The sequence below is a fragment of the Lissotriton helveticus genome, chromosome 5_1, assembly GCF_964261635.1.
Source record: "Lissotriton helveticus chromosome 5_1, aLisHel1.1, whole genome shotgun sequence".
Taxonomy (NCBI): domain Eukaryota; kingdom Metazoa; phylum Chordata; class Amphibia; order Caudata; family Salamandridae; genus Lissotriton; species Lissotriton helveticus.
The window spans coordinates 2,111,636,999-2,111,661,910 of record NC_136065.1 but is presented as its reverse complement, the minus strand read 5'-3'; the positions used below and the strand labels follow the sequence as shown (position 1 = coordinate 2,111,661,910).

The following is a 24,912-nucleotide window of genomic DNA, read 5'->3' as shown; positions in this document are numbered from 1 at the left end:
TGTAAAGTTTATTCGCGTCGAACTCCCATTAAAGATAGATTTCGAACCAGAGCGGAAAAGTTACATCCGAACCCAGTGGCGGAAAAAAACAATCTAAGGATGGAGCCGATGCCCATGCGCACTGTCGTCCAAAGGAGGAGTCACCTATCTCGTGACTACAAAGACTTCTTCCAAGACGACGACAACATGCAATCATCCGAGCCCAACACCAGGTGGCGATCTAATGCTCAGTGTGAGATCTGCAGCTCATATGTCTCGAACAGTATGTTTTATATATAAATTATTTTCACTTTAAAAAGTGGACAGTGCAATTCAGGAGTTCTGCAATGTTATCCTAGGGAAGGAAGAACATGTTCTGAAAACCGGTATAGTACAGCAACTTACAGGACCAATCTCCAGAGGTTAAGGTGAGCTGGGGGCAAGGTCTAAGGCAGCCCCAACAAAACACCATCAGTGGCACGAGGGCGGCATGGTGCAGGGTACAAAAGAGGACTGGGAGCCCATTTGGTTTCTATGGAGATCAGTCACCGCAGAAAGAGGCTGCATGCTCTGGCTGGAGGGCATAGCCAGGTTGAACCAATAAGGGGTCAAGACTTGCAAAGCTCGGTGACCTAGGAGCACTTGGGGTCCTCTTCTACAAGGTCCAGGGGGCGGCATAGGTGTCTTTAGGAATCAGATTTTCTTATCAGGGGCCTTCATGGTGAAGGTGGTCTGAATGCAGAGGCTGCAGGCAACATCAAGGAGTCCAGGAGGGGTGAAAACACAGAGGATTTGAGCTTTGGATGGCTGGGAGACCTTAACACCGGTGACCCCCTTCAACTCGGGCCAGAAGCACAGGGTGCAGTGGTAGCTTCAGGTGTCAGGTTTTGGCAGTTTGAGGCCTCAGAGTCTCTGCTATTAAGAGTTCCCGCAAGATGCAGGGAGAACAGGTAAATAAATAAATAAATACTTCCTATAATAACATCTGTCATAATGTGTAAATAAAATTATAGCAATTGTATCTATAAAGCTTCAACACTGAAATACGGGGGGACAAATACAAATGAAAAATATAATAAACTGAAAAAAAGTAATTAGAGCAAAAGTGGAAAGCCTAAGTTATGTTTAATATTTATCCATGCATGTACATATGGAACTTTATTTAGTACAATGTTATATCTCCTGATTTTATTTCTCAAGTGTATCATGTTAAAATCTACATATTTATATATTTTCTTCCCACTGTACAGAAAAAAACTACTAATATCCCCAAATCACCATGCAATGACTCATCCTGTCACTAATCCAAAACATCCCTACCGCGACTCACCCCACTCCTCTTCACTATATACCCTTTCCAAATTCTTCCCGCCTCTATCCAATTTAGCCAACTTAGAGACTTGTAAGCCTACCACTTCCAATATTAATTTATCCCTTCAACTAATCCACCACGAATCCCCTTTGGGTGTCATAGTAGCATGCTACTCACCAAAAATTACTTCAATGCCTTCTCAGAGGTAGTCAGCACTATATAAATACAAATTACAATAAGGCTAACCATCTATTAAAGCTCCAGTGATACGAACAGCTCCAAGATGCCTTTCCTGCAACCTCCCAGCTAAATCAGTGGCAACTGGACGTGGACTGAATTCTGTCAGACAGCCAGTGAGCCCCTTGGCCTGAGAGGCTTTAGAAGTGTACTCTTATGGGCGATTGGGACTTAAAGAATTAAAGTCAGAAGGTAAAATCCCGGACCAGGATGCCCTATTTTGATGTAATTTTGTTTATCAAAAAATGTACTTTCATTTTGGGATTATTGGGTTTTTTTGCATTGCATTTTGACTTTTCTACTGTTTTAGTACAGCATACATACTTTACTGATTGCTTTTAAGGTAAGCCGGTCTGCTCTGTGCCGTAGCTACCAAGGGGTTGAGCTTGGGCTACTTTAGTTACGATTTCACCCCGACAAGGACTGATTATTAAATGGGGTGGATACTCTCCAGTCTTAACTAAACCCAATTTCTTATAGAGAACATTGTGGTCTTATTGCATGGCGAATGAGCTTCAAATTAACGTGGAAAGACGGCCAAAGCAGAGCTTCAAGATAAACCACAGCCCCTACCTTCTGTGAGACCTGTTTCAGTCTGAGCTCCGTGTGGCACACCTTGTTGTTTGCCTGCTTCAGCTCCAGCCGCAGCGCTGCAATCATGTTACGACAATCCTCCAGCTTGGTCTGCACAGAATACAAGTGTAGACTGAGGTCAGATGTCACATTGTTGACCACACCCTTATCCAGGTAAAACGCATTACTATGATTACTAGAACACACGTAAAGATACTTCTACAAAATGCTGGAACTAGGGACCCAGAAGAGTTTTCAAAAGTAAAAAGAAATTAGCTGAGGATTTCACCAACCAAAGCATTGAATATATGGAAAACAGCCTTTCAACATTACCAAACAGACCACAGAGCTACGCACGGTTAGAGATTCAGTTTAGGTTTTAATGCAGACTCTCGACCCAAAGGGCTGTGAAAGTAATACTCGGGACATGTTTCAGGAAATTCTCAAACACAATGTTAGAGAAAACTATTCAGCCAAGCAGCCAAGACACACGACCAGTGGAATTATCAATAACCAAAAATCTAAGTGCGAAAGAAGGCTCAACTCCGTAAAAAAAAAACTACTGCCTATTTTGCATGTGGGCAGCTTCGGAGACCAGGCAGTCCAGTTTAGTTGCAGCCAGCTCTAAGGTAATGCTTAGAGGCTTAGAGGCTCTCCAGCCTTCGGTACTCACTACACCTGCCTGCCTGCCCCAATGCTCACTGGCATCTCCTACTTGGCAACTTCTTTGATCTCCCACATTCTCCTCTCCCCGTGTCATGTGTTTCAGTTAGGCCTGTAGGGAAACACTGCCATTTTACATACACACAGGTCTTTCCTAAAGTTGCCTTCACTTTTACACGATGGCTTCCGACACATTTGCATCTGTAAAAGTCTGGATACGTTTCTTGGAAACTATACTTGCGCACAGAGTCAACTTAGCAAGAACACGATCATGCTACGTTAACACCATGTACAAGGCTTTTACAGATGTTGTGCTAATGTATTTGTTGTTTTCGTAAATATGGCAACATAGCTATTTATAACATACAAACAATGGCAGCCTGAATGGCAGCCTGAACGTCAGTTCTGTACATGACTTTCCGCACCAGGAACGCAGAGCCATGCAAGATACTGACTACTGGTGCGTAGAAACTAGGGCCCTGAAAGGGATGACCTTCACCCTAGTAATTAGTTCGCAGAACGGGGAGGATGGGTTGGGCGGTAAGGAATCTATCACCAACTAATGTTTCTTACAGATATATCGTTACTGAAGGAAAGTAACTTGTTCATCTGAAAGATTAGGGATAGATTCCTTACCTTAGAATAGATACCCCAGCAATACCAACCCCAGTGGTTGGTCTGCGAACCAAGATCACACCACGAAGTCCTGGAGAACAGAACAGCGAAAAAAGCCATCTCTCCGGACTTTGCTGTCCAGGCAATAGTGCTTAGTAAAAGTGTGCAAAGAGGCAGACATAGCTGCCGGACAGATGTCTTGTAAGGGGACACCACGTTCCAATACCGTAGTGGCAGCCGTCGCCCTGGTGGAATGGGCGCGCAGCCCCATCGGAGGATCCTTTTTTGCCAGAGAATAACAGGCTTTAATACACAAGAAGACGCATCTGGAGATAGTTTGCATGTGTACGGCCCGACCTTTCTTGGGGCCTATCTAGCCAACAAAGAGCTGGTTATCCACCCGGAACTGTTGTGTGCGATTCAGGTAAAAGGAGAGCGCGCGTTTTGGGTCCAGACGGTGGAGCCTCTCTTCCTCTCTGGAAGGATGCGGAGGCGGAAAGAAGGTGGGAAAAGTGATGGTCTGCCCGATGTGAAGGGCAGTGACAACCTTTGGCAGAAAGGATGGACATGTTCTGAGCACAACCTTGTCCGGATGGACAGACAGAAAAGGAGGTTTGCAGGAAAGAGCCTGGAGCTCACTCACTCCTAGCATAGGTGATGGCAACCAGGAAAGCAGTCTTCAAAAGTAACAGACGAAGGGGAAGAGGCTCAAAGAAAGCACACATTAAATATGTGAGATCCAGGTTCAAGTCCCACTGTGGCATTACGAAGGGAACAGGAGGGAAAAGAGGAGTAATGCCTTTGAGGAATCTTTTTACAATAGGGAACTTGAAAAGAGAGGGCTGATCAGGAAGCCTAATAATAATAATAATAATAATAGTGCAGAGTCCAGAGCAGAACCCTGCTGGGCCAAAGAAAGAAGGAACAGTAAGACTTCTGAAAGAGTGGCAGAAAGGGGATCCACAGCCTTTGATGTGCACCATGCCATAAACTTGTTTCACCTGCATGCGTATACCAACTTTTTGGAGGGACGCCTGGCTGCCAGAATAACATCACAGACTTCAGAAGGCAAGTCGAAAGGAATCAACTGCCACCGCTCAATCTCCACGCAAAGTGGTGGAGACTGGACAGGTTCGGGTGAAGGACCGTTCCCTGCTGCTGCGAGATCCTCCCGAAGAGGCAGTCGGATCGGGGAATCGGTGGTCATACTGATTAGCTCGGGATACCAAACTCTTCGAGCCCAGTCCGGAGCCTCAAGAATGGCTTGGGCCCTGTCGCACCTGATTTTTTCAGCACTCTGGGCAGAAGTGGTATAGGCGGAAAGGCATACAACAGACCACAACTCCACTAGCGACGAGAAGCTTCGCCCAGCGAGTGCCGCCTTGGAAATTCCAATGTGCAAAACTGCCGACCCTGCACGTTCTCTTTGGTGGCTAATAGATCTAACCAAGGAACACTGTTGAAAGAGACCTTGCGCCACCTCCGAGTGAAGACCCCATTCGTAATCCATCATGCACCTGCGACTGAGTTTGTGCGCCCTGGCATTCAGTGAACCTGCCAGGTGTTGAACCACCAGGGAAATGCCCAGACGTTCCAGCCATGTCCAGAGGCGCAGGGCCTCCTGACATAGGGTCCACAACCCCACCCCAAATTGTTTTTTGCAGTACCACATGGCAGTGGTGTTGTCTGTCAAGGGGAGAGCACTGCAGGAGTTAACAGAGGGAAGGAATGCCTTCAGTGCTAGTTGATCACCCGGAGCTCCAAAAGGTTGATATGGAGCCTGGACTCTGCCGGAGACCAGAGGCCTCTGATCTCCGCCTCTCCCATGTGGCCGCCCCATCCCAGGAGGCACGCATCCGTCACCACTGTGTGCTCCGGTTGGGGAAGGGAGAGGGATCTGCTACTGACCCAATGCCGGTTCGTGAGCCACCCCTGCAATTGTTGTGCAGTGCCCTCCGAGATCTGGATGTAATCGGACAGGTTCCCCTGATGCTTAGCCCACTGGATCTTCAGGTCCCACTGCAGAGCCTGGATATGCCATTGGGCATGATTGACCAGCAGGATGCAAGAGGCCATGAGCCCCAGCAGCCTCAGGGTCATCCTGACCGAAATCCAGGATAGAGGCTGAAAGATCGGAATCAGAGCCTAAATATCCTGGACTCGCCGTTCGGGAGGATTTATTTGCAAGTTTGTATAGCGCTAGGAATAGACTTCGGCAGAAGTATCTCCGCGCTTGAGACGGCCGGCAAGTAAACTTAAAAACAGTAGCATTGGGATTACAGATAAAAGCCCTCCGACAGATACTAGGTGCTAAAACAAAAAGACTTGTATCAGCTAATTTTGGCTGAACAGAAAAGTTTTCAATTGTTTCCTAAAAAGGAAATGGTCAGGACATTGCCTCAGTAGGAGAGGAAGCACATTCCACAACGTGGGACCCACCACAGACAAGGCCTTACCGCCCAATCTGGTTCTACTGATCTTGGGTACATTCAGTAGCTGCTGTTCACTGGACCTAAGGGTGCGGGAGGGGACATATGGTATACATTTTTTGGCCAAATAGTCTGGTCCTAGGTCATGTAGACCTTTATGTATAATACAGCAGGTCTTAAACCTCACTCGTTGACGTATGGACAGCCAGTGAAGTTTATTCAGCAGGGGTTTGGATGGCGATCTTGGGGGGCATTGAGAACAAGCCTGGCTGCTGTGTTCTGCACCACTTGTAAACTATCTAGTACCTCTTCATTTGCACCTGCCAGAAGACCATTACAATAATCAAGACGGCTGATTACTAAAGCCTGAACCAAAGTTCTTCTAAAGGAGTCTGGGAGGAAAGGGAAAATCCTGCGAAGGAGACCTATCATATGAAAACAGGATCCAACAATGCTGTTACTATGTTGTTTCATGGTTAACTCCGATTCCAGCCGTACTCCCAGGTTCTTGATTATTAGCTTGGGTTCGGGAATTGGGCCTAAGTCCAAAGGCCACCAATCAGGGGACCATAAGACCATGGCTTCACCGAAAAGCATCACCTCGGTCTTACCAACGTTACATTGAAGAAAGTTGGCAGACATCCACCGAGATACTGCTGTCATCCCCTCGGAGAAAGATTGTATAACCTCCGGTGTTAGTTGTTTGATGGGAAAAAGCAGCTGAGTATCATCAGCGTAGGACACTGGACAGAAACCAAAGGCTCTGGTTATATCTGCCAAGGGGGCCACATAGGCGTTAAAAAGAGTCGGGCTCAAACAAGATCCCTGAGGGACCCCCTTGGTGATCTTTACCTCTTCCGACTTAAACTCACCCATGGTGACACATTGGGTGCGGTCGGAGAGAAAGCTCTTCATCCATCCCAGTGCCCTACCGCCGATTCCCTTCACAGTCAGTCGTTCGATCAAAATATTGTGTGAGATGGTATCGAACGCTGCCGATAAATCCAGCAGCTCCAGGACAACAGAATAACCACTGTCCTGGTACATGCGGAGATCGTCCGTTATCGACAGCAAGGCAGTTTCAGTACTATATTTTGGCCTAAAACCCGACTGTGAGGGATCAAGGCTTCCAGATTGTTCCAGGAAGTTGGACAGATGTTTATTTGTATGCTTTTCGATGATTTTCCCCAGGAAAGGTAGCAGGGAAATTGGCCTAAGGTTAGACAGGTTGGTCCAGGGGGAGGAGGTGTTCTTTCTAATCGGTCTGACCAAGGCCTTTTTCCAGTCCTGTGGAACACTTCCTGTTAATGAGAGATTCACCAGGCTCTGAATGTCAGGGCCAAGTGTTCTCCCTAATGGTCCCATTAGCCTGGCTGGTAGTAAATCAGACGGGCTCCCACTTTTTATGCTATTAAGCAACTTCTCAACCTCTAACAAAGAGATCTCAGGAAAATTATCGAGGGTGTTGAAATTGGACACAGATTGCACCAGTATATGATCATCCTGGCTAGTTCTGGCTGGGATAAGTGCCTCAATCTTATCATAGATATCATCAATTTTTTTTGTAAAGAAACTCGAGATGTTGTCACAAAGATGTTGGGATGCCATCTCTGCACTTTCGCATGCCACAGGTTTTAAAAAGGTGTTTACAATCTGGAAGAGTACTTTCGAATTATTGCCTGCTGCCTCTAATTGCGAGGTTACATAGTTCTTACGTGCAGACCGAATGGCTTTATGATAGATGTTTGTAGCCTTAAAATAATTGATTTTGTCTTCCTCCAAGTGCGATTTTCTCCATCTCTTTTCAGCTTTCCTAGCTATGCGCTTGAGATTTCGCAGTTCTTCCGAAAACCAGACCTCCTGTTTTCTAGCCAGACACTTTTTAAATGTTTTTAGTGGGGCAATCTGCTGCACCGCCATGTTAATGGCTGTGTCCAGATTTGAAAGTGCAGTATTAACATCATCAGTAGCCAGAATAAAAGGAGGAACATATGCTTTATTAAAATGTTCATCAGTTAATTTATGCCATTGTCTTCGTTTAAGCGGAATTTGTACAGGGAGATTTGAACATGTAACCATCTCCGGCATCGAAAACTCAAGCACAAAATGATCTGTCCAATTGCACTGTTTAGGTATGGAGCATTCAATACCAGAAAAATTTGAAAGAATCAAGTCTAAAGTGTGACCTGCCACATGCGTAGGTCCACTATTGCGCTGTTTTAATCCTATTAAGGATAAATCAGTCAAGAAGGATTGGGCCTCACTAATATTTTCTATCTCACTGTGAATATTAAAATCACCAACCAACAAAAAATCTTTATCTAGGCAAACATGCGGGGCCAGTGCTTCCACCAACTGTTTAGAGGCACCTTTTATGGGGCCTGGAGGACGATAGATCAAAGCTCCCTTTCTACTGTGCTTGGCTGACAGACCAATCCTAAAAACCAGCATTTCAAAGGCCGGACTACACCATTGGTCTAGCACCGAGACTGAGATATTATCTTTGTGAACAATTGCTATTCCCCCACCGGCTTTCCTGGGCCTGTCCATTCTAATGATTTTATAGCCTTCCGGGATACCAAGTGTAATGGCCGGGATGGTATGGGGTTTGAGCCATGTCTCAGTAAGGAAACACAGATCGGCTTTGTGTGTGGAAATAAGATCCCAGACCTCAGTATAATGCTTTGCTAAAGACCTTATGTTACATAACAGGTTCTTCCCACCCTGAATTAGTACAGTAGGTTTGTGTTTTATGTGTTTTAAAGGGCATGCATTTCTTACTATTAAAAATTGGTGTTGACTAATCCTGCACGAAAACGGCCCTTCCAATAGGCACTGATGCTTTTCCTCACATTGTGTGGGTAGATTGTTTCGTAAACGCATCAGAGCCTGAGAAGAGTAGGTCAGCCTGGGTGCCTTAGGTCCATTAGATGTTACTGCCATGGCCCCTGGTCCCGTCTGGGCACGGACGGGCACAGACGGGCTTCTCTCTGGCGCGTCTCAAGCGCTTCGCTGCGCGTGACCGCTGCGCGTTCACTGCGAAGAGGGGGCTAAATACCCCTCTGCGTGCTTCAGCTAGAGCACTAACCGCTCGATGTGGGCGGAAGTGACCTGGCTCTGCCTGACCCGCCCTCCGCTCAACGGCACTGGTTGTCGAGTCTGACCGGGGCGGGCAGGTCGTGAGATCGAGCCCAGGCTGTGCAAGAATATAACTTCACAATGCGCCTAAGCGCCCCCACTCTTCAGTGCAGACAAGGTAAATTCAGTGAATGATAAAATACGGCGCTATTTAAAATCGCATTAAACAGTTACTGTCATCACATTTAAAATGCTCTATTCAGCAGCATACAGTGCTCAGCGTCAGCGGATCGGGGGGACTCTGCCACCGTCCTCCTTACCGCGGTTCGCCGCCTGCTCCTCGCTGCCTAAATACCCCTCTGCGTGCTTCAGCTAGAGCGCTAACCGCTCGATGTGGGCGGAAGTGACCTGGCTCTGCCTGACCCGCCCTCCGCTCAACGGCACTGGTTGCCGAGTCGGACCGGGGCGGGCAGGTCGTGAGATCGAGCCCAGGCTGTGCAAGAATATAATTTCACAATGCGCCTAAGCGCCCCCGCTCTTCAGTGCAGACAAGGTAAATTCAGGATAGACCAGAAAGTGCATTGTATCCAGAAACGCTCCAATGAAGGAGCTTCTGAGAGGGAATCCGGTGCGACTTCGGCACATTGATGGAAAACCCCAGAAAATGCAGGTGGTCGGCCATAGTCTGGAGGTGGGAGACGACTGTCCGGGGCGAGCCCGCCTTCAACAGCAAGTCGTCGCGATAGGGGAAGACTGGAACCTCTGATCTGTGCAGATGTGCTGCGACCACCGCCATCACTTCCGTAAACACCCGAGGGACACTGGTAAGGCCAAAGGGGAGCACAGTAAACTGAAAGTGCTCGTGGCCTACCGTAAACCGCAGGTAACGCTGGTGGGCCGGCAGGACGGGAATGTGGAAATATGCATCCTGCAGGTCCAAAGCTACCGTCCAGTCTCTAGGGCAGACAAGACCTGAGCTAGAGTTAACAGCTTGAACTTCTCGTTCCGAAGGCAGCGATTGTCCTTCTTGTGAACCAGAAAGTGGTGGGAGTAACAACCATGTCCTACTTCTGGCGCAGGAACGTGCTCGATGGCCCCCTTGGCCAAGAGGGCCACCACTTCCTATTGATGAAGTGCCAAGTGATCCTCCAACAGGGGGTGGTACTGGTGTGGCATGGCTGGAGGGGTAGTCTTGAAGGGGAGGGAGTAGCCCCTTTGGACCATTTGTAAAACCCACCTGTCCGAAGTGATGGTGCGCCAGTGGGGGAGGTGATGGCGAATCCTGCCGCCAACTGGTGTTTGACGGGCCTGAAAAACCAAATTGGAGGCAGAGGTGGCTGGGGTAGAGGTGGAATGACCCGCCCACTGGCCCCCTGACCCGGCTCGGCGGGTCCCACGTCCGCACCGAGACTGTTGCTGCATAGGCCTGTGGCTCTGAAACAAACGTGCCAGGCGCCCCTTCTGTGGTCACGAAAGGAGCGAAGCGCAGAAGGCGGAGGAGGGCGTGGGGTGGAAAGGCCCAAGGACTTGCCGTAGCCCGCGAGTCCATAAATCGCTCCAACGCACTATCTGCTTTGTCACCGAAAAGGCCATAGCCATCAAACGGCATGTCCATCAAAATGTTCTGGACATCCCCAGAAAAACCAGTTGTCCTCAGCCAGGCTGAGTTGTCCTCAGTCAGCCATGGAAATCGCCCTACCCAGCAAGTCAGCGGTGTCAAGGCCACAACGAATAGTAAACTTGGCTGCATCACTGCCTTCAGCAACAGCTTGAGAGAGCACTGTCCGGGCCTCCTTCGGACATTGAGCCAGCACGCGCGCCACCGTATCCCACACAGAGTGGTAATAACGGGCTAAGAGGCTTGCGGTGTTCAGACCGCAGCCCTGAACTGGCGGAAGATAAAATCTTCTTACTGAAATGCTCCCGTTTCTTGGATTCCCTGTCCGGTGGTGCGGTAGGGAATGGGCTCTGGAACGCAGAGGCTTAGACAACCAAGCTCTCAGGGGTGGGGTGTTGGGACAGGAAAGGGGTGGGGTGTTGGGACAGGAAAGGGGTGGGGTGTTGGGACAGGAAAGGGGGGGGGTTGCCCGGGGCCGGGCGATGGTGTGGGTCGTGTTCCTATCCACAGGAGCTCCTGTGTTGGGCCTGGACAAGGTGCCCAAAAGAACGTCCGAAAGTGCACCGTTAAAAGGCAGCAGTGGCTCCAAAGAGGTAGCTGCCGGCTGAAGCACTTCAGTCAGGAGGTTAGTCCTGACAGTCACTGTAGGGAGCTCAAGGTGGAGGCCTCGGCCGCCCTATGCAACACCACTGCATAACTTGCACCCTCCTCCGTAGCCACATTTGGAGGAGACAGCATGCCAAGGTCAGGAGAGGTATCAAGACCACTGGCATCCCCAACTCCTCTGCCCAGTCGAAGCCAAACTCACATTGTGATGTGAGGGTCCTCAGACCCCTCCCAGTTCTCCCCTTCCTCCGAAGGCTGATAAACCGGCTGAAAATAAGGAGGAGGACGGACATAGGGATAGAAATCCCCCATCGGCATCGAGCGACGCCGGTCCGACGCCATATCCACATCGGGGCTGAAACCGGGGGCGGCGTCATCGGTGGGCCAGGCAACGTTGGAGGTGGTGCCGGTGTGGTAGACGTCAGTGGCGGTGTCAAAAGGTCAACCAGCGCCAACCGGGATCCATGCGGCGCCGGGGCTGGAGCCGACAGCGATGCCGGAGCTAGATCCGCCAGCAATAAAGGGCTAGACCCACCAGTCGGGCCGGCGGGGCCCGACAGCCCAAAGAGGCGAGCCATGGCTGAAATTCCTGCAGCTGGACTGGAGTCGTCGACTGACTGAAGGGCGGCTAGGCAGGCAGGCGGCTGCGTGGGATCCGCGGGGAAGGCACCACCCGCACCCTCAGCCGCGACAGGCGAGGGGAAGTCCGAGAGCGATGGCGCTTCTTCAACTTCTTTGAATGCTTCATCATACCTGACCCTGAGTGCGAAGACTTTGATCCCGATGAACGATGGTGGCGGCTCTGCAACCGGTCCCTCGACCTCCCACGGGACTGGGACCTTGAGCGGCGCAGAGCAGACTGCTGGACTACTTGCAACTTCTGGGACCGCTCCCGCAAAGTCTTCGGTGCCATGGCCCGGCAGTCGGAGCACGACTTGGGGTTTTGGTTGCGCTCCAGGCAGTAAAGACACACATGGTGCTGGTCCGTCACCGACATCATGCGATGACAGTCCTCGCAAGTCTTGAAGCCGGGCATACCTACTGCACCAGGAGTCTATCGACTCAAAAAGTAGAGACAAAAAGCCTCGAAAAAACTCAGGCAAAAAGTGACTGGGGTTACCGCTCTCTCCGGATGTGAGCTTGCTGGTGCGGAAAAAGAAATAACTGCCGTCAGCATGCGAGTCGACGTCTAAGTAGCTGCCGCGACGTCATCTCAGCGACCACAAAGCCAATGGCGGACGTGGAGCCGCACAGCGCCACCTTACGACGCGCAGGGGAACTGAGGAGGAAAACTTTCCGGATCCAGTCTGACGCCTGGGGGTAATTCTAAGGTAAGGAATCTATCACTAATGTGTTTCTTTCAGATACTGTAATTTTAAAGTTGTTGTACATGACTACCCGCTTAGCTGTGGCATCGATTTTCTACTCTCCCTATTGGGCAGAGGCGTATCCTGTGGGGAGAAGGAACACCATTGTGCGATGTGTGTACGACAAGTGAGACAGGTGAACATGCCTGTGAATTTGGATGGGCTCTTGCTGGCAGTCTTGTATTTCTTTTCCAACCCGGGTGTAACAACACGTCTTCATTAGATATTTGAAGTTTTGGCTGACCACTTCAATGTGCTTTTTAAGCGTAGGCAGGTATTGGACAGAAAGTGCGGTTTCCTGAAAGCATCTTGACAAGTAAACCCTCTTCCTTAAAATGGAGTTTAACCTATTAATGGTTTGATACCCACTGGATAACAGCATCTAGTCAGGTGAAGAAGGCTTTATGGGGTATGGCTCCAAAGACTGGATGTCTGGAGGGGCCACATCACAATCGTGCAAAGGGCCGTCCCCATCACTGGCAGGCACAGGGTCTTAATATCGCCTTGTTTGGTTTTCAGTGGGGTCCTGGTCTGAATCTGTATTCAGACCCGGATTCATTCTGTATGTAGTGAACATAGTGGTAGATTTTGTTGCTAGCCTCTAGGGTTTCTTCGAAAGAAGTCTTGGTTCCAAGACAGGCTGCATAGAGTGTGCCGAAGCTTAGGCTCAGGAGATCAAGGAGTCTTTTGTGCTGGAAGTGTCTGTTGAGGCATTGGGACTTCGGGGACACTAGGCCCAGACACCTTTTTTGGACTATTTACAGAAGGTTTTGGGCCTAAGGCATTCCTTTTTCAAGGCAGGTTTGTGCTCTGGTGCCAGGGACTCCATTCGATCCCCAGGGGAGTCCTCAGTGTGTGGTGTTTGCAAAACGCTGGTCTTTGTCCTGGATCTGGGTTTTAACCTGGTCATTGCAAATTAGTTACCTCTGAAACTCAGAGTTGCTAAAGGGCACCTATTCCTGACTCCGTTCTCCCAAAGGGGTCTTCGGAGTACCTGAATTCCCAGCCTCCCACCAGAGTAACCCCTTGGACACCCTGTCCGAGCTGCAGCTTGGGAGTGCCTATGCACTGCATCCTATTATATGCCCATCATCTATATATTTGGTGCTAGATAGTTAAATGGCTTACAATTTGGAAACAATTACACTTGTGGTAGCTTCTTGGAGGATAGTGGTTACAGCCCCCATGCTGTTCTGCCTTCTGGAATACAACTGGGGCAAACATTAAATGGAGTCTTCTTCATGCCTTTCCCCAGCACAAGTTATTCTCATATATAAAAACCGGGCTTCTTCATCCAACACAGCTCTGAAGCAGACGACTGTTTTGAAGCAGCTAATGGTCAAACGAAGATCCTCACATGTGGAAGTTATTTTGTTCCGGTGTCTCAATGCCAAAGTTCTCGTCTTCTGCAGCATGATGGTCCTGGGGCACTCAACACATTTGAATCTCATGGCGGGGAAAAAAACATTCTAATATAGAATCTATGTCCTGGTGCATTGTGGGTTTTGTGGAACATAACTAAATCATCTTCGAGGACAAATCTTGCAGTATCTGTGCCCAACACTAGATGACCGGGAAGTACATAGAATGTGATCTACAGAAGCATATGGTGCAAGTACACCATTCTCTAAATCTATGCCTCAGACAGTGATCTAGATGCTGTTCTTCGCAGGCCGATGAAGGGGGTGAAGTCTCCAGGACATACATAAATAGAAGTGCCTGGCCATTACACAACCGACATGCAGTACTACCTCTCATCACATTCCATGGTTATTTGGCTGGCTCTCAACATGTGGATACCATGTCAACTGGTCAGTGGTTTTCTTTCTTAGTTGTATGTTCTTGGTGAAGCATAGAAAGGAGGCAATGCAAACTAATATGAACTCCGTGTCCAGGCCAGCGGGGCCATCCCATGCGTTCATATATCAGAAGAAGCGGTATAGGAGGGTATGAGAGGAGAGAAGTCAGCCTACGGTGTATACAGCAGCCGTATCAATTCGCCTTCACCCAATCGCTAAGATGTCTAAAGTAGCCCCCCAACCCTCTACTGGCTGCCGAGTTATCCCAGGTTCTCTACAGCCATCCTCCACATGCTCAGTGCCCCAAGGGCATTCCCCACTCAGCAACGTTTAGTGTTGAATTACTTTTCATTCTTACGCTTATAGTTTTTCAGGCATACAAGTATTCGAGTATACTTACAAAAGTGACTGAAGAGCATACACTACCACACCGAACACATGGCAGGTATCTAAATTCCTTCAAAAAGAGGCTCACATACGTACATATACATACCAAGCATCTACTGGGTCTCTCTGCATCATGGACAAATAACCGCTGTACCATTCAAGCTCACCTGCAGCTCCTGTGTAAGGTTGAAGAATTGGTCCCTGTCCTGCTGCAGCTGTCGCACTTGCCCCTGGAGCTGCGTCACCACAGACATGCGATCCTCCTCAAGGTGCTGGTACCGTGTCTGCTCCATATTCAGACTTCCTTTCAGACACTGAATGTCAGCATCCTGAAGCCTGAGCTGATCTTTCTGCAATGCAAGAGGCACAGTGTGTAACTTCACACAATTGAACTCTGGTTCTCAAAACAAGTGAACATGTGTAAAATCGTCCCACTAATCAGAGAAAACAGAGGAAAACACATAATTTGACTTCATTGTACAGCACGCTCGACAATCAAGCAACAAATGGAGCTACAAGCTTGACTATGCCAATGTTCTGTATGTTGCCTTACTTCAAAGGGCCGGATTGCTTCCCCATGCTTCACACTCACAGCAAGTCCTACTCTAGTGGACTCGGTGAAATCATTAGGAATCACATTAGACAAGAACCTTGACATGAGAACCCATATCAAATCTATGGCAAAAAATGCACGCTTTCACCTGAACTATCTTAGGAAAGTGAAACCATTCATCTCTACAGCAGATCTCAAAATGGCAGTACAAGCCTTAGTTATCTCAAGGATTGAATATGGTTGCACTACCATAGCAGGTCTACCAAAAATGTACACGGCACCGCTAAAAGCATGTCTCAATACTGCTGCAAGGCTCATCACTGGATCTAGGAAATTCGATCATGTCACGCCACACCTGAAAGCTCTAAATTGGCTACCATACGAAGCGAGAATCCAACTTAAAATGGCATGTATCACCCACAAAGTGCTTCACTACAAAACACCAAGATAACTGGCTCAGAAAATAGAGTTATCAGGAGGAGGCAGACCAGTCAGGAGTGCCAAGGAACTGCTGCGGAGACCACCCATCTTCCGGAAGAAGAAAACATACGACAGAGCTTTTTCAGGGGCAGCTCCTAGAATCTGGAACGCACTCCCTCCAAATGTTAGGAAAATTACGAACACAGCAACATTTAAGAGGGAAGCAAAAATTTTCCTAATGAGTAAGTTCCTCATGTAGATGAGAAGAGACATCACCGCCGCCACGACACTGTTGTGCCAAAACAGAACAACAAAGGGAAGTAAAGAGAAAGTCTCTAATTGCAGTGGGAATAACTAGAGGCGTTATACTTATCCAGAATCGGGAGGAGAAAGGCACAGATAAAGACTATTGGTCCTTTTGTTATTGTACTTCAATTTACAGTACTGTAGGCAAATAGAATATCATATATGATAACCTTGAAGACAGACACCGGCTGAAACTATATTGGAATATGCACTTGCCGATGGCAAGTTGTAGTTTAATTCACTGCGCCATTGTACATTGTTATGAGAAAACTCATTACAATCCTACACTAACCCACCACATATCAGTATTAATCATTTTACTACATAACCTTAAACTTACCTACCTCGTTCTCTGAATGGTTGTGATATGCAAGATGTATCCCTAACCCACCTATTGTATTGTACCTGTATATGTGAAGTGCTCTGATACCCAAGGCTCACGTTCGCGCTATACAAAACTTTCTAATAAATAAATAAATACATAAGTCTGTTCGATAGACATACTTCACACTCCTATCAAACAAGCCTTTAGGCTACAGAAGGAAAATGCTACTTACCAGTATGCCTCTGTTCTTGGCATGTAGAGCTGCAGAGTTGTACACTATGCATAGATCGCCACCTAGTGTTGGGCCCGGATGTTTGCAGTTTGTTGTTGTCCTGAAAGTTCTTTGGAAGTCACGAGATAGGCGACTCCTCTTTAGGACCACATTGCGCATGGTCATCGGCTCCATCCCCAGATTGTTTTTCGCCATTAGTGAAATGATGGAGCTTTGCAAGAAAAGGAAGGATGCCCATGTAATTCGTATCTAATTAAGATAATACTGGAACAGACAAGGGTAGCCGGGGAGGCGGGTGGGCATGTGCAACTCTGCAGCTCCACATGCCAAGAACAGATGCATACTGGTAAGTAGCATTTTCCGTTCGAGGCATATGAGCAGCAGATTGCATATATTGTATAGATTGCATAGATTGTATAGCAGTACCCACTCTTAGCGGCGTCCACCCCTATCTGTTGCAGTAGTTTGGAATAATGTTTTGAGAACAGCCTGGCCCACATTAGCTTGTTGTTTTGTTTGCACATCTACACAATAGTGTTTTGTGAATGTGTGCGGTGTAGACCATGTAGCTGCTCTGCAGATGTAATCTAGGGGAAGGTTCCCTAAAAATGCCTTTGAAGCCCCTATCTTTCTGGTAGAGTGGGCTTTAGGGGGAACAGATAACGTACGTTTAGCTTTGTGGTAGCAAATCTGTATGCATTTGACAATCCATCTAACTATCCCAGATTATGAAATGGGATTACCCTTGTGTGGTGGTTAGAAAGACACAAAAAGTGGTTTTGTCTCACGAAAGGGTTGTGTCCTTTCTATGTAGTATAGCAACGCTCTTTTGACATCTAATGTGTGAAGAGCTCTTTCTGCTACTCACTGTGGTTGCGAGAAGAAAACGGGCAGTTACACAGATTGATTGAGATGGAATGGAGAAATGACTTTAGGCAGGAATTTTGGATTAGTACGCAGAACGACCTTATTTTGATGCATTTGTAAAAAGGGTTCTTGAATGGTTAGTGCTTGTAGTTCACTAACCCTGCGTAGAGAAGTAATAGCTACTAGGAACGCAACTTTCCATGTTAAAAATTGTAATACACATTTGTGTAGGGGTTGGAAGGGAGGCCCCATTAGCCGTGTGAGAACAACGTTTAAATTCCATACAGGTGAAGGTGGTACTCAGGGAGGAATTATTATTTTAAGGCCTTCCATAAAGGCTTTAATGGCAGGCACTCTGAACAGAGATAGATGCTGTCTGTTTTGCAGATATGCTGCTATTTCAGCAAGATGTAGTCTAATAGACGTATAGGCTAAGTTACATCTTTGAAGATGCAATAAGTAACCTATGATGTGTTGAATCGACACATCTAAGGGATTAATATTGTTGTTGTGACAATATATCACAAATCGTTTCCACTTGGCCGCGTAACATGGCCTAGTGGTAGGACATCTAGCCTCTTTAATGACGTTCCAGATCCAGACCCGGACCCAGATCGCAAGGTTGAGCTGAGCTGGGTCCGGGTGTCTGATCTCTCCATGGTTCTGTGTTAAGAGGTGTGGAGACAGGTGTAATTTTTGGTGTGATACTACAGACAGTTGTAGCAGTGTGGCATACCACGGTGGTCTTGCCCACGTTGGAGCAACTAGGATGAGGGTCAGAGAATGCTGCTTTAGTTTGCGTACTACTAGTGGCATGAGTGGTAGAGGTGGAAAAGCGTACGCAAATCTGTTTGACCAATTCATCCATATCGCATTGCCTTTGGATAGTGGGTGTGGATATCTGGCGGCGAAGATTGGGCATTTTGCGTTTTTGTGGGTGGCAAACAGGTCTATCTGACGTTGTCCCCACATCTGAAAGAATGGCTGAAGAACTTGCATATGAAGTTCCTATTCCACTATAGTATTTTGTACTCCTGGGACATGTTGGGCTTGAAGGAATATGTTCCGAGGTATAGCCCACCTCCATAGCTCATGTGCTAGTTGAGATAGTTGCAGGGAGTGCGTGCCTCCTTGCTTCTGTATGTAATACATTGCTGTCATGTTGTCTATGCGGACTAATACAGCTTTGTTTGCCTTTTGCTTTTGGAAGGCTTTTAGTGCTAGGAATACTGCTAGTAACTCCAGATGATTGATGTGGAGTAATGAATATGCTACTTACCAGTATGCATCTGTTCTTGGCATGTAGGGCTGCTGACATTCATATCTATAGCATAGATCGCCGCCTAGTGTTGGGTCCGGATGATTGCACATTGTTGTCCTGGAAGAGTCTTCGAAGTATCACGAGATAGGTGGCTCCTCCCCTGGACTACAGTGCGCATGGGCATCGACTCCATCCTCAGATTGTTTTTAGCCATTGTGGCGAAGATGGAGTGTAACAGTGTAAGCGATGGCCATGCTAATAGTAAGTGTAAAATGTCTGCAGCCGCTACAGGCGCCGGGGAGGAGGGCGGGCGATATGAATGTCAGCAGCCCTACATGCCAAGAACAGATGCATACTGGTAAGTAGCATATTCAGTTCGAGGCATGTGGGCTGCTGAATTCATATCTATAGCATAGAATACATAGCAGTCCCTCCATTAACGGCGGCCGCCTGTGCCAGCTGCAGAAGTCTGAAATAGTGTCTTAAGAACAGCCTGCCCTACAGCTGCCTGCTGCTTGGAGTGCACGTCTACACAGTAATGTTTGGTAAAGGTATGTGGTGTAGACCATGTGGCTGCTCTACAAATATCTTCCAAAGGGATATTACCAAGGGAAGCCATGGAGGCCCCCAAACTTGCATGTGTAGTGGGCTCTGGGGGGGACCGTTTAAAGTGCGCTTAGCCTTGTGATAGCAAATCTGAATACACTTAACGATCCACCTGGCTATACCTGCTTTGGAAATGGGGTTGCCTTTGTGCTGGGCTGAGAAGGCAACAAAAAGCTGTTGTGTTTTTCTAAAGTCTTTAGTTCTGTCAATGTAGTACATTAACGCTCTCTTGACATCAAGTGTGTGGAGCATTCTTTCTGCTACTGTCTCAGGGTTCTGAAAGAATGCGGGCAGTTCGATGGTTTGATTAACATGAAACTGCAACACCACTTTAGGAAGAAACTTAGGGTTAGTGCGCAGCACCACCCTGTTTGAATGAATTTGGATAAATGGCTCCTGTACTGTGAGCGCCTGTAGCTCACTAACACGCCGTAGAGATGGGATGGCAATGAGAAAAGCCACTTTCCATGTTAAGAATTGAATCTCACATGAATGGAGAGGCTCAAAAGGTGGGCCCATCAATCTGGTGAGGACCACATTGAGGTTCCACACAGGAGCTGGTGGGGCCCTGGGAGGGATGACCCGCTTCAGCCCATCTAGAAAAGCTTTAATGGCAGGCACCCTGAAAACAGAGAGATGCTGCCGATTTTGAAGATAAGCCGCTATGGCGGATAAGTGTATCCGAATGGAAGCATATGCTAGATTGCATTTGTAAAGATGTAACAAATAGCAGATGATATTAGGAATGGATGCATCTAGCGGGTTGATAGTGTTCAGTACAGTAAATGACAAACCGCTTCCATTTTGCTGCATAGCAAGCTCTGGTAGTGGGCTTTCTTGCCTCCCGGATGATGTCCATGCATTCAGGAGGCAAATTAAGGTAGCCAAACTCTAAGACCTCAGGAGCCAGATCGCCAGATTGAGCTGTTGCGGATCTGGATGCTGAATGTCGCCATGGTTCTGCGTCAAGAGTCTGGGTGTGAGGTGCAGCCTTTGATGCGGTACCACGGAGAGTTCTAGAAACGTGGTGTACCATGGTTGGCGTGCCCACGTTGGAGTGACCAGGATGAGCGTCATCGAGTGATGCTTTAGCTTTCTTGCCACCAGCGGAATGAGAGGTGCTGGGGGAAAAGCGTACGCAAATTTGCCTGACCAGTTCATCCATATCGCATTGCCCTGCGACTGTGGGTGAGGGAACCTGGCGGCAAAGGTTTGGCATTTTGCGTTTTCCCTTGTGGCAAACAGGTCTATCTCTGGATGACCCCACTGCTGGAAGTACGGGCGGAGTACTGATGAATGTAACTCCCACTCGTGCATCTGGTGGCTGTACCTGCTGAGCAGATCCGCCATCTGATTGTCCTTGCCCGGGAGGTGTTCCGCCATGAGGAAGATGTTCCTCTGAATGGCCCACTTCCACATGCTCTGAGCCAGATGAGACAACTGTGGAGAGTGCGTTCCTCCCTGCTTTTGAATGTAGTACATGGCGGTCATGTTGTCCGTCCGGATCAACACGACTTTGTTGCACAGATGTACTCTGAAGGACTTGAGTGCCATGAAGATTGTCATCAGTTCTAGGTAGTTGATGTGCATCTTCTTTTGTTGCGTTGTCCATAGTCCCTGCACCGTGTAGTGGAGCACATGAGCACCCCATCCCTGGAGAGATGCGTCCGTCGTTAGGATAATCTGTGGCACAGGCTCCTGGAACAGTCGGCCCTTGCAAAGGTTGTGTGGATTCCACCAATGCAGAGAGCTGTATGCCCGACCGGTCACCAACACTAGGTCGTTCAACTGTCCTTGAGCCCGAGTCCACTGATGTGCCAAGCATTCTTGGAGCGGACGCATATGCAACCTGGCGTGCGGGACTATGAAGATGCAGGAGGCCATCATGCCTATCAACTGCATGAACACTCTTGCTGGAAGCGAGTGTTGCGGTCTGAACCTTTGGGTGAGCGAGAGGATGTTGTCGATCCTCACTGAATTCGGCTGGGCCGTGGCTGCCAGAGTATCTATCGTCACGCCCAGATACTGCCGCACATGTGCTGGCTGAAGGTGCGACTTCCGATAGTTTAGTGAGAAGCCCAGACCGTGAAGTAGATGAATGGTGTGGGACATGTCTGCGGCGCACTGCTGGGCCGACTTTGCTGGAACCAGCCAGTCGTCCAGATAAGGATAGACGTGGACGTTTTGTCTCCTGAGGTGCGCCGCTACCGTTGCCAGACATTTCGTGAACACTCTGGGGGCTGTGGTCACCCCGAAAGGAAGGACCTTGAATTGGTAATGCCTGTTCTGGATGGTGAACCTGAGGTATTTCCTGTGGGATGGATGGAGTGGGATGTGAAAGTAAGCATCCTTGAGATCCAAGGTTGCGAGGAAGTCTCCCTGATTTAACAATGGAAGAACCTGCTGCAGTGTTAGCATGTGGAAGTGTTCTGAGAGAATGTACCGGTTTAGGGGCCTCAGGTCCAGTATGGGTCTGAGGGACCCGTCCTTCTTCAGGATTAAGAAGTACAGGGAATACACTCCTGTGCCTTCTTCTTCCACTGGCACGAGCTCGATTGCCCCTTTGTGCAGCATGACAAGTACCTCCTGCTGCAATAAGTGCAAATGCTCTGCTGACATAGGACGGTGCTTTGGTGGTATGTTGGGCGGAGTGGATGTTAGCTCCAAACAATAGCCGAACTGGATAAGTTTCCTGATCCACCTGTCTGTGGTGATGGATTTCCAGACTGGCAGGAACTGCTGGAGTATCCCCCCGACAGGTGTTGGATGGTCGGGGGGCAGTGACAGAGAGTCACTGTTTGTTGGTGGCAGAGGAACGGGAGTTGTTGTTGCCTCTGCCTCTGCCCATGGTGCTGTTGCCCCGATATCCTCCTCTACTTTGCTCAGTGTACGAGGATTGCGCCCCACCTTTATTGAACTGTGTCTGCTGTGACATCTGTCCTCTGTTAACACCTCGATTGCCTGAGCGACGAAAAGTGTTTCCTCGAAACTGTTGGGATTGGAGAGCTCCCATGGACTTGGCAGTCTCAGTATCTTTCTTAATCTTTTCTAGGTTGGTATCCACCTCTGGACCAAATAACCTGTCAGGGTTCACCGGCTGGTTAAGGATGGTGGTTTGGATTTCTGGTTTAAAACCTGATATTCTGAGCCATGCTTGCCGTCTAAGCATTACACTGGTATTTATTGCTCTGGCGGCAGTGTCCGCAACGTCTACGGCGCACTTAATGGAAGCGTTAGTGATGAGCTTCCCTTCTTGGATAAGCATCTCCCCTGCCTCTTTATATTGGTCTGGTAGATGTTGTAATAGGGTCTCTAGTGTGTCGTAGTGTGCCCTGTCGTAACGTGCCAAGAGCGCCTGCGTGTTTGATATACGCCAGATATTGGCCGCTTGAGCTGCCACTCTCTTTCCAGATGCCTCCAGCACCTTTGACTCTTTGTCCGGGGGAGGAGCATCACCGGTGGTCTGCGAATTCGCCTTCTTGCGGGCATTGGAAACCACCAAAGAGTCCAATGGCAACTGGCCCTTGATATAGGTAGGATCGCCAGGTGCCGCTCTGTATTTCTCCTCGATTCTAGGGTTGACCACCCTGGACCGTGTAGGTACCTTAAAGATTTCCGCAGCATGTTTAAGGACCCCCTTCAGCATAGGAAGAGTCTTGACAGTCTTTTCCGCTGTTGAAAAAGTGTCAAATAGGAAGTCCACATCCACAGGGTCAGCATGTAGCTCCACATCGTGGTTTTTGGCTGCTCTTTCAATTAAGGCATTGAATGCCGCAGAATCCTATGTGGGAGAAGTCTTAACATTGTACACTTGAAGGTCATGGACTGTGTGCTGATCCCCTTGGTCACCAGCCCCTATCCAGGAGTCCTGTTGCTCATCAGGCTCTGTGTTGGCTGGGAAGTTATATTCATCTTCCTGCTCTCCTGCATCCTCTCCCTCAGAATAAGTGGGTGAGGGTGTCGCAATTCTGTGGGACTGTGGAACAAGTGGTTCGACCAAGACCATGGAATCTTGAGCAGGCCGTTTGCGCTTTAGAGGAATGGTATACGACTCCAAAGGCTGCGTTGCCGTGACTTTCCTTTTGTAAAGCGTTAGCTTTCCGGTGTCGGCATCGATAAAATGTTCTGTCTGCTCCTCTAGCAAGTGTGGTTGAGGCAGCATACTCCCAGGCGGGTGAGTTGGCTTCGATACCCCAGAGTCTTTGGGCACCGAACGTGGTGCGAAGGCCTTCGGTGCCACCTTCGGCGGCAACGTGAAGAGGATCGGCGTCGAAGTTTGCGGCGTCGAGCCAACGGTCTTCGAGGCGGAAGGCGTTTTCGGATCCGACGATGAAGCCTGGTCTCTAATTCGCTTGAGGGAGTCCGAGACCTGCTTTGTAAATGAAGCGGACGGCTTCGTCAACCCGACAGTTGACTTCTGTCCACCCGCAGGGGAAGACCCGAGCGGCGTTGACTTTTGCTTCTCGGAGCGAGGCGCCGGAGCATCCTGCTTAGGCGCGCCACGATCCTTGGCCTTGGCTGTAGATGCGGCCGGCGACGGCTTCGGATCGGCAGCCTTGACCACTGGCGTCGGGGTCCCGGTCTTCGGTTCGACGCCCTTGCTTGATGTCGGCTCGACGGCCTTCTTTGGCTTCGGCTCGACGGTCTTTCTGGGCTCCGAGTCGGCGGCCTTCTTTGGCTTCGGCTCGACGACCTTGACCCCTTTCGTCACCTTGACCGTGTCGACAGCTTTCGTCGGCGCCGACCGCTTCGACACCTCGGAAGAAGACTGCATCGATGGGGGAGCAGACGTCTTCGGTTTCAATTGGGCCTCGGCCATTTTTGTTGTTGTCGTCGACACCGATGGTTTCAGTTTCGACAATGGCGGCTCCGCCAAAGTGTCCTTAGCCGGGCCTGAAGGCGGGGCCGTGGACGCTGGTATAGGGTCTTGGGTAAGGCCGAGTGGCGATACCTCGACCTGAGCCTTGGTTAATGTTCGAACGGGGCATAGCTCTTCCTCTGAGCTATCTTCCATGGCCCCATAGGCCTCATCGTCGTCTCCTACCTCTTGGACGACTTCTTCAATATCGAGGCCTTCGACATCCGCGTCGTATCCGCATTCGACGTCTACCGTTGGAGGCGAAATCTGCATTCGAACCTCTTGTTCGCCTGCTTCTTCGTCTTCGAAGATGTCCACCGGTGCCGGGGCCGACTGCCGGGCCGCCATACGCGCCACGCGCCGAAGCCGAAGAGTCTTCGTCGAGCAAAACTTCGAACAAGCCATGCAGCTTGCTTCATTGTGGTCCGGCGACAGGCACTTGTTGCACACCGGGTGGACGTCGATGTGTGGGTACTTAGATCCACACACGGGACACTTCTTGAACGGGCTCTGTTCCATGTCGCGTCGTCGATGGTCTTGCTGCGTCGACTGGGCCTCGATCACTCAAGAGTCACACGACTCCCTGGAAAACCGACTCGGCACCGAACCGGGCACCGAACACAAACAATACCGACGTATAGAAAAAGGCCTTATGGCCTCGAAAAGTTCTTTAAGTCGATTCCGACTGGATATAACGAAAGGACATCCGAACCCAATGGCGGAAAAAAACAATCTGAGGATGGAGTCGATGCCCATGCGCACTGTAGTCCAGGGGAGGAGCCACCTATCTTGTGATACTTCGAAGACTCTTCCAGGACAAC

The 24,912-nt window shown here is 49.0% G+C and overlaps 1 protein-coding gene across 3 annotated transcripts in view; it reads right to left on the bottom strand.

The window, feature by feature from the left end:
• TSC1 (TSC complex subunit 1) overlaps positions 1–24,912 on the bottom strand; it is a 206,047-nt gene that overhangs the window by 38,902 nt on the left and 142,233 nt on the right. For all 3 annotated transcript variants that reach the window (XM_078646165.1, XM_078646164.1, XM_078646166.1), the window contains exons 17-18: positions 14,831–15,013; positions 2,102–2,212 (exon numbers count right to left, since the gene is read on the bottom strand). In XM_078646165.1, the coding sequence (XP_078502291.1) occupies positions 2,102–2,212; positions 14,831–15,013 (294 nt within the window). The remainder of the gene's footprint in view (positions 1–2,101; positions 2,213–14,830; positions 15,014–24,912) is intronic.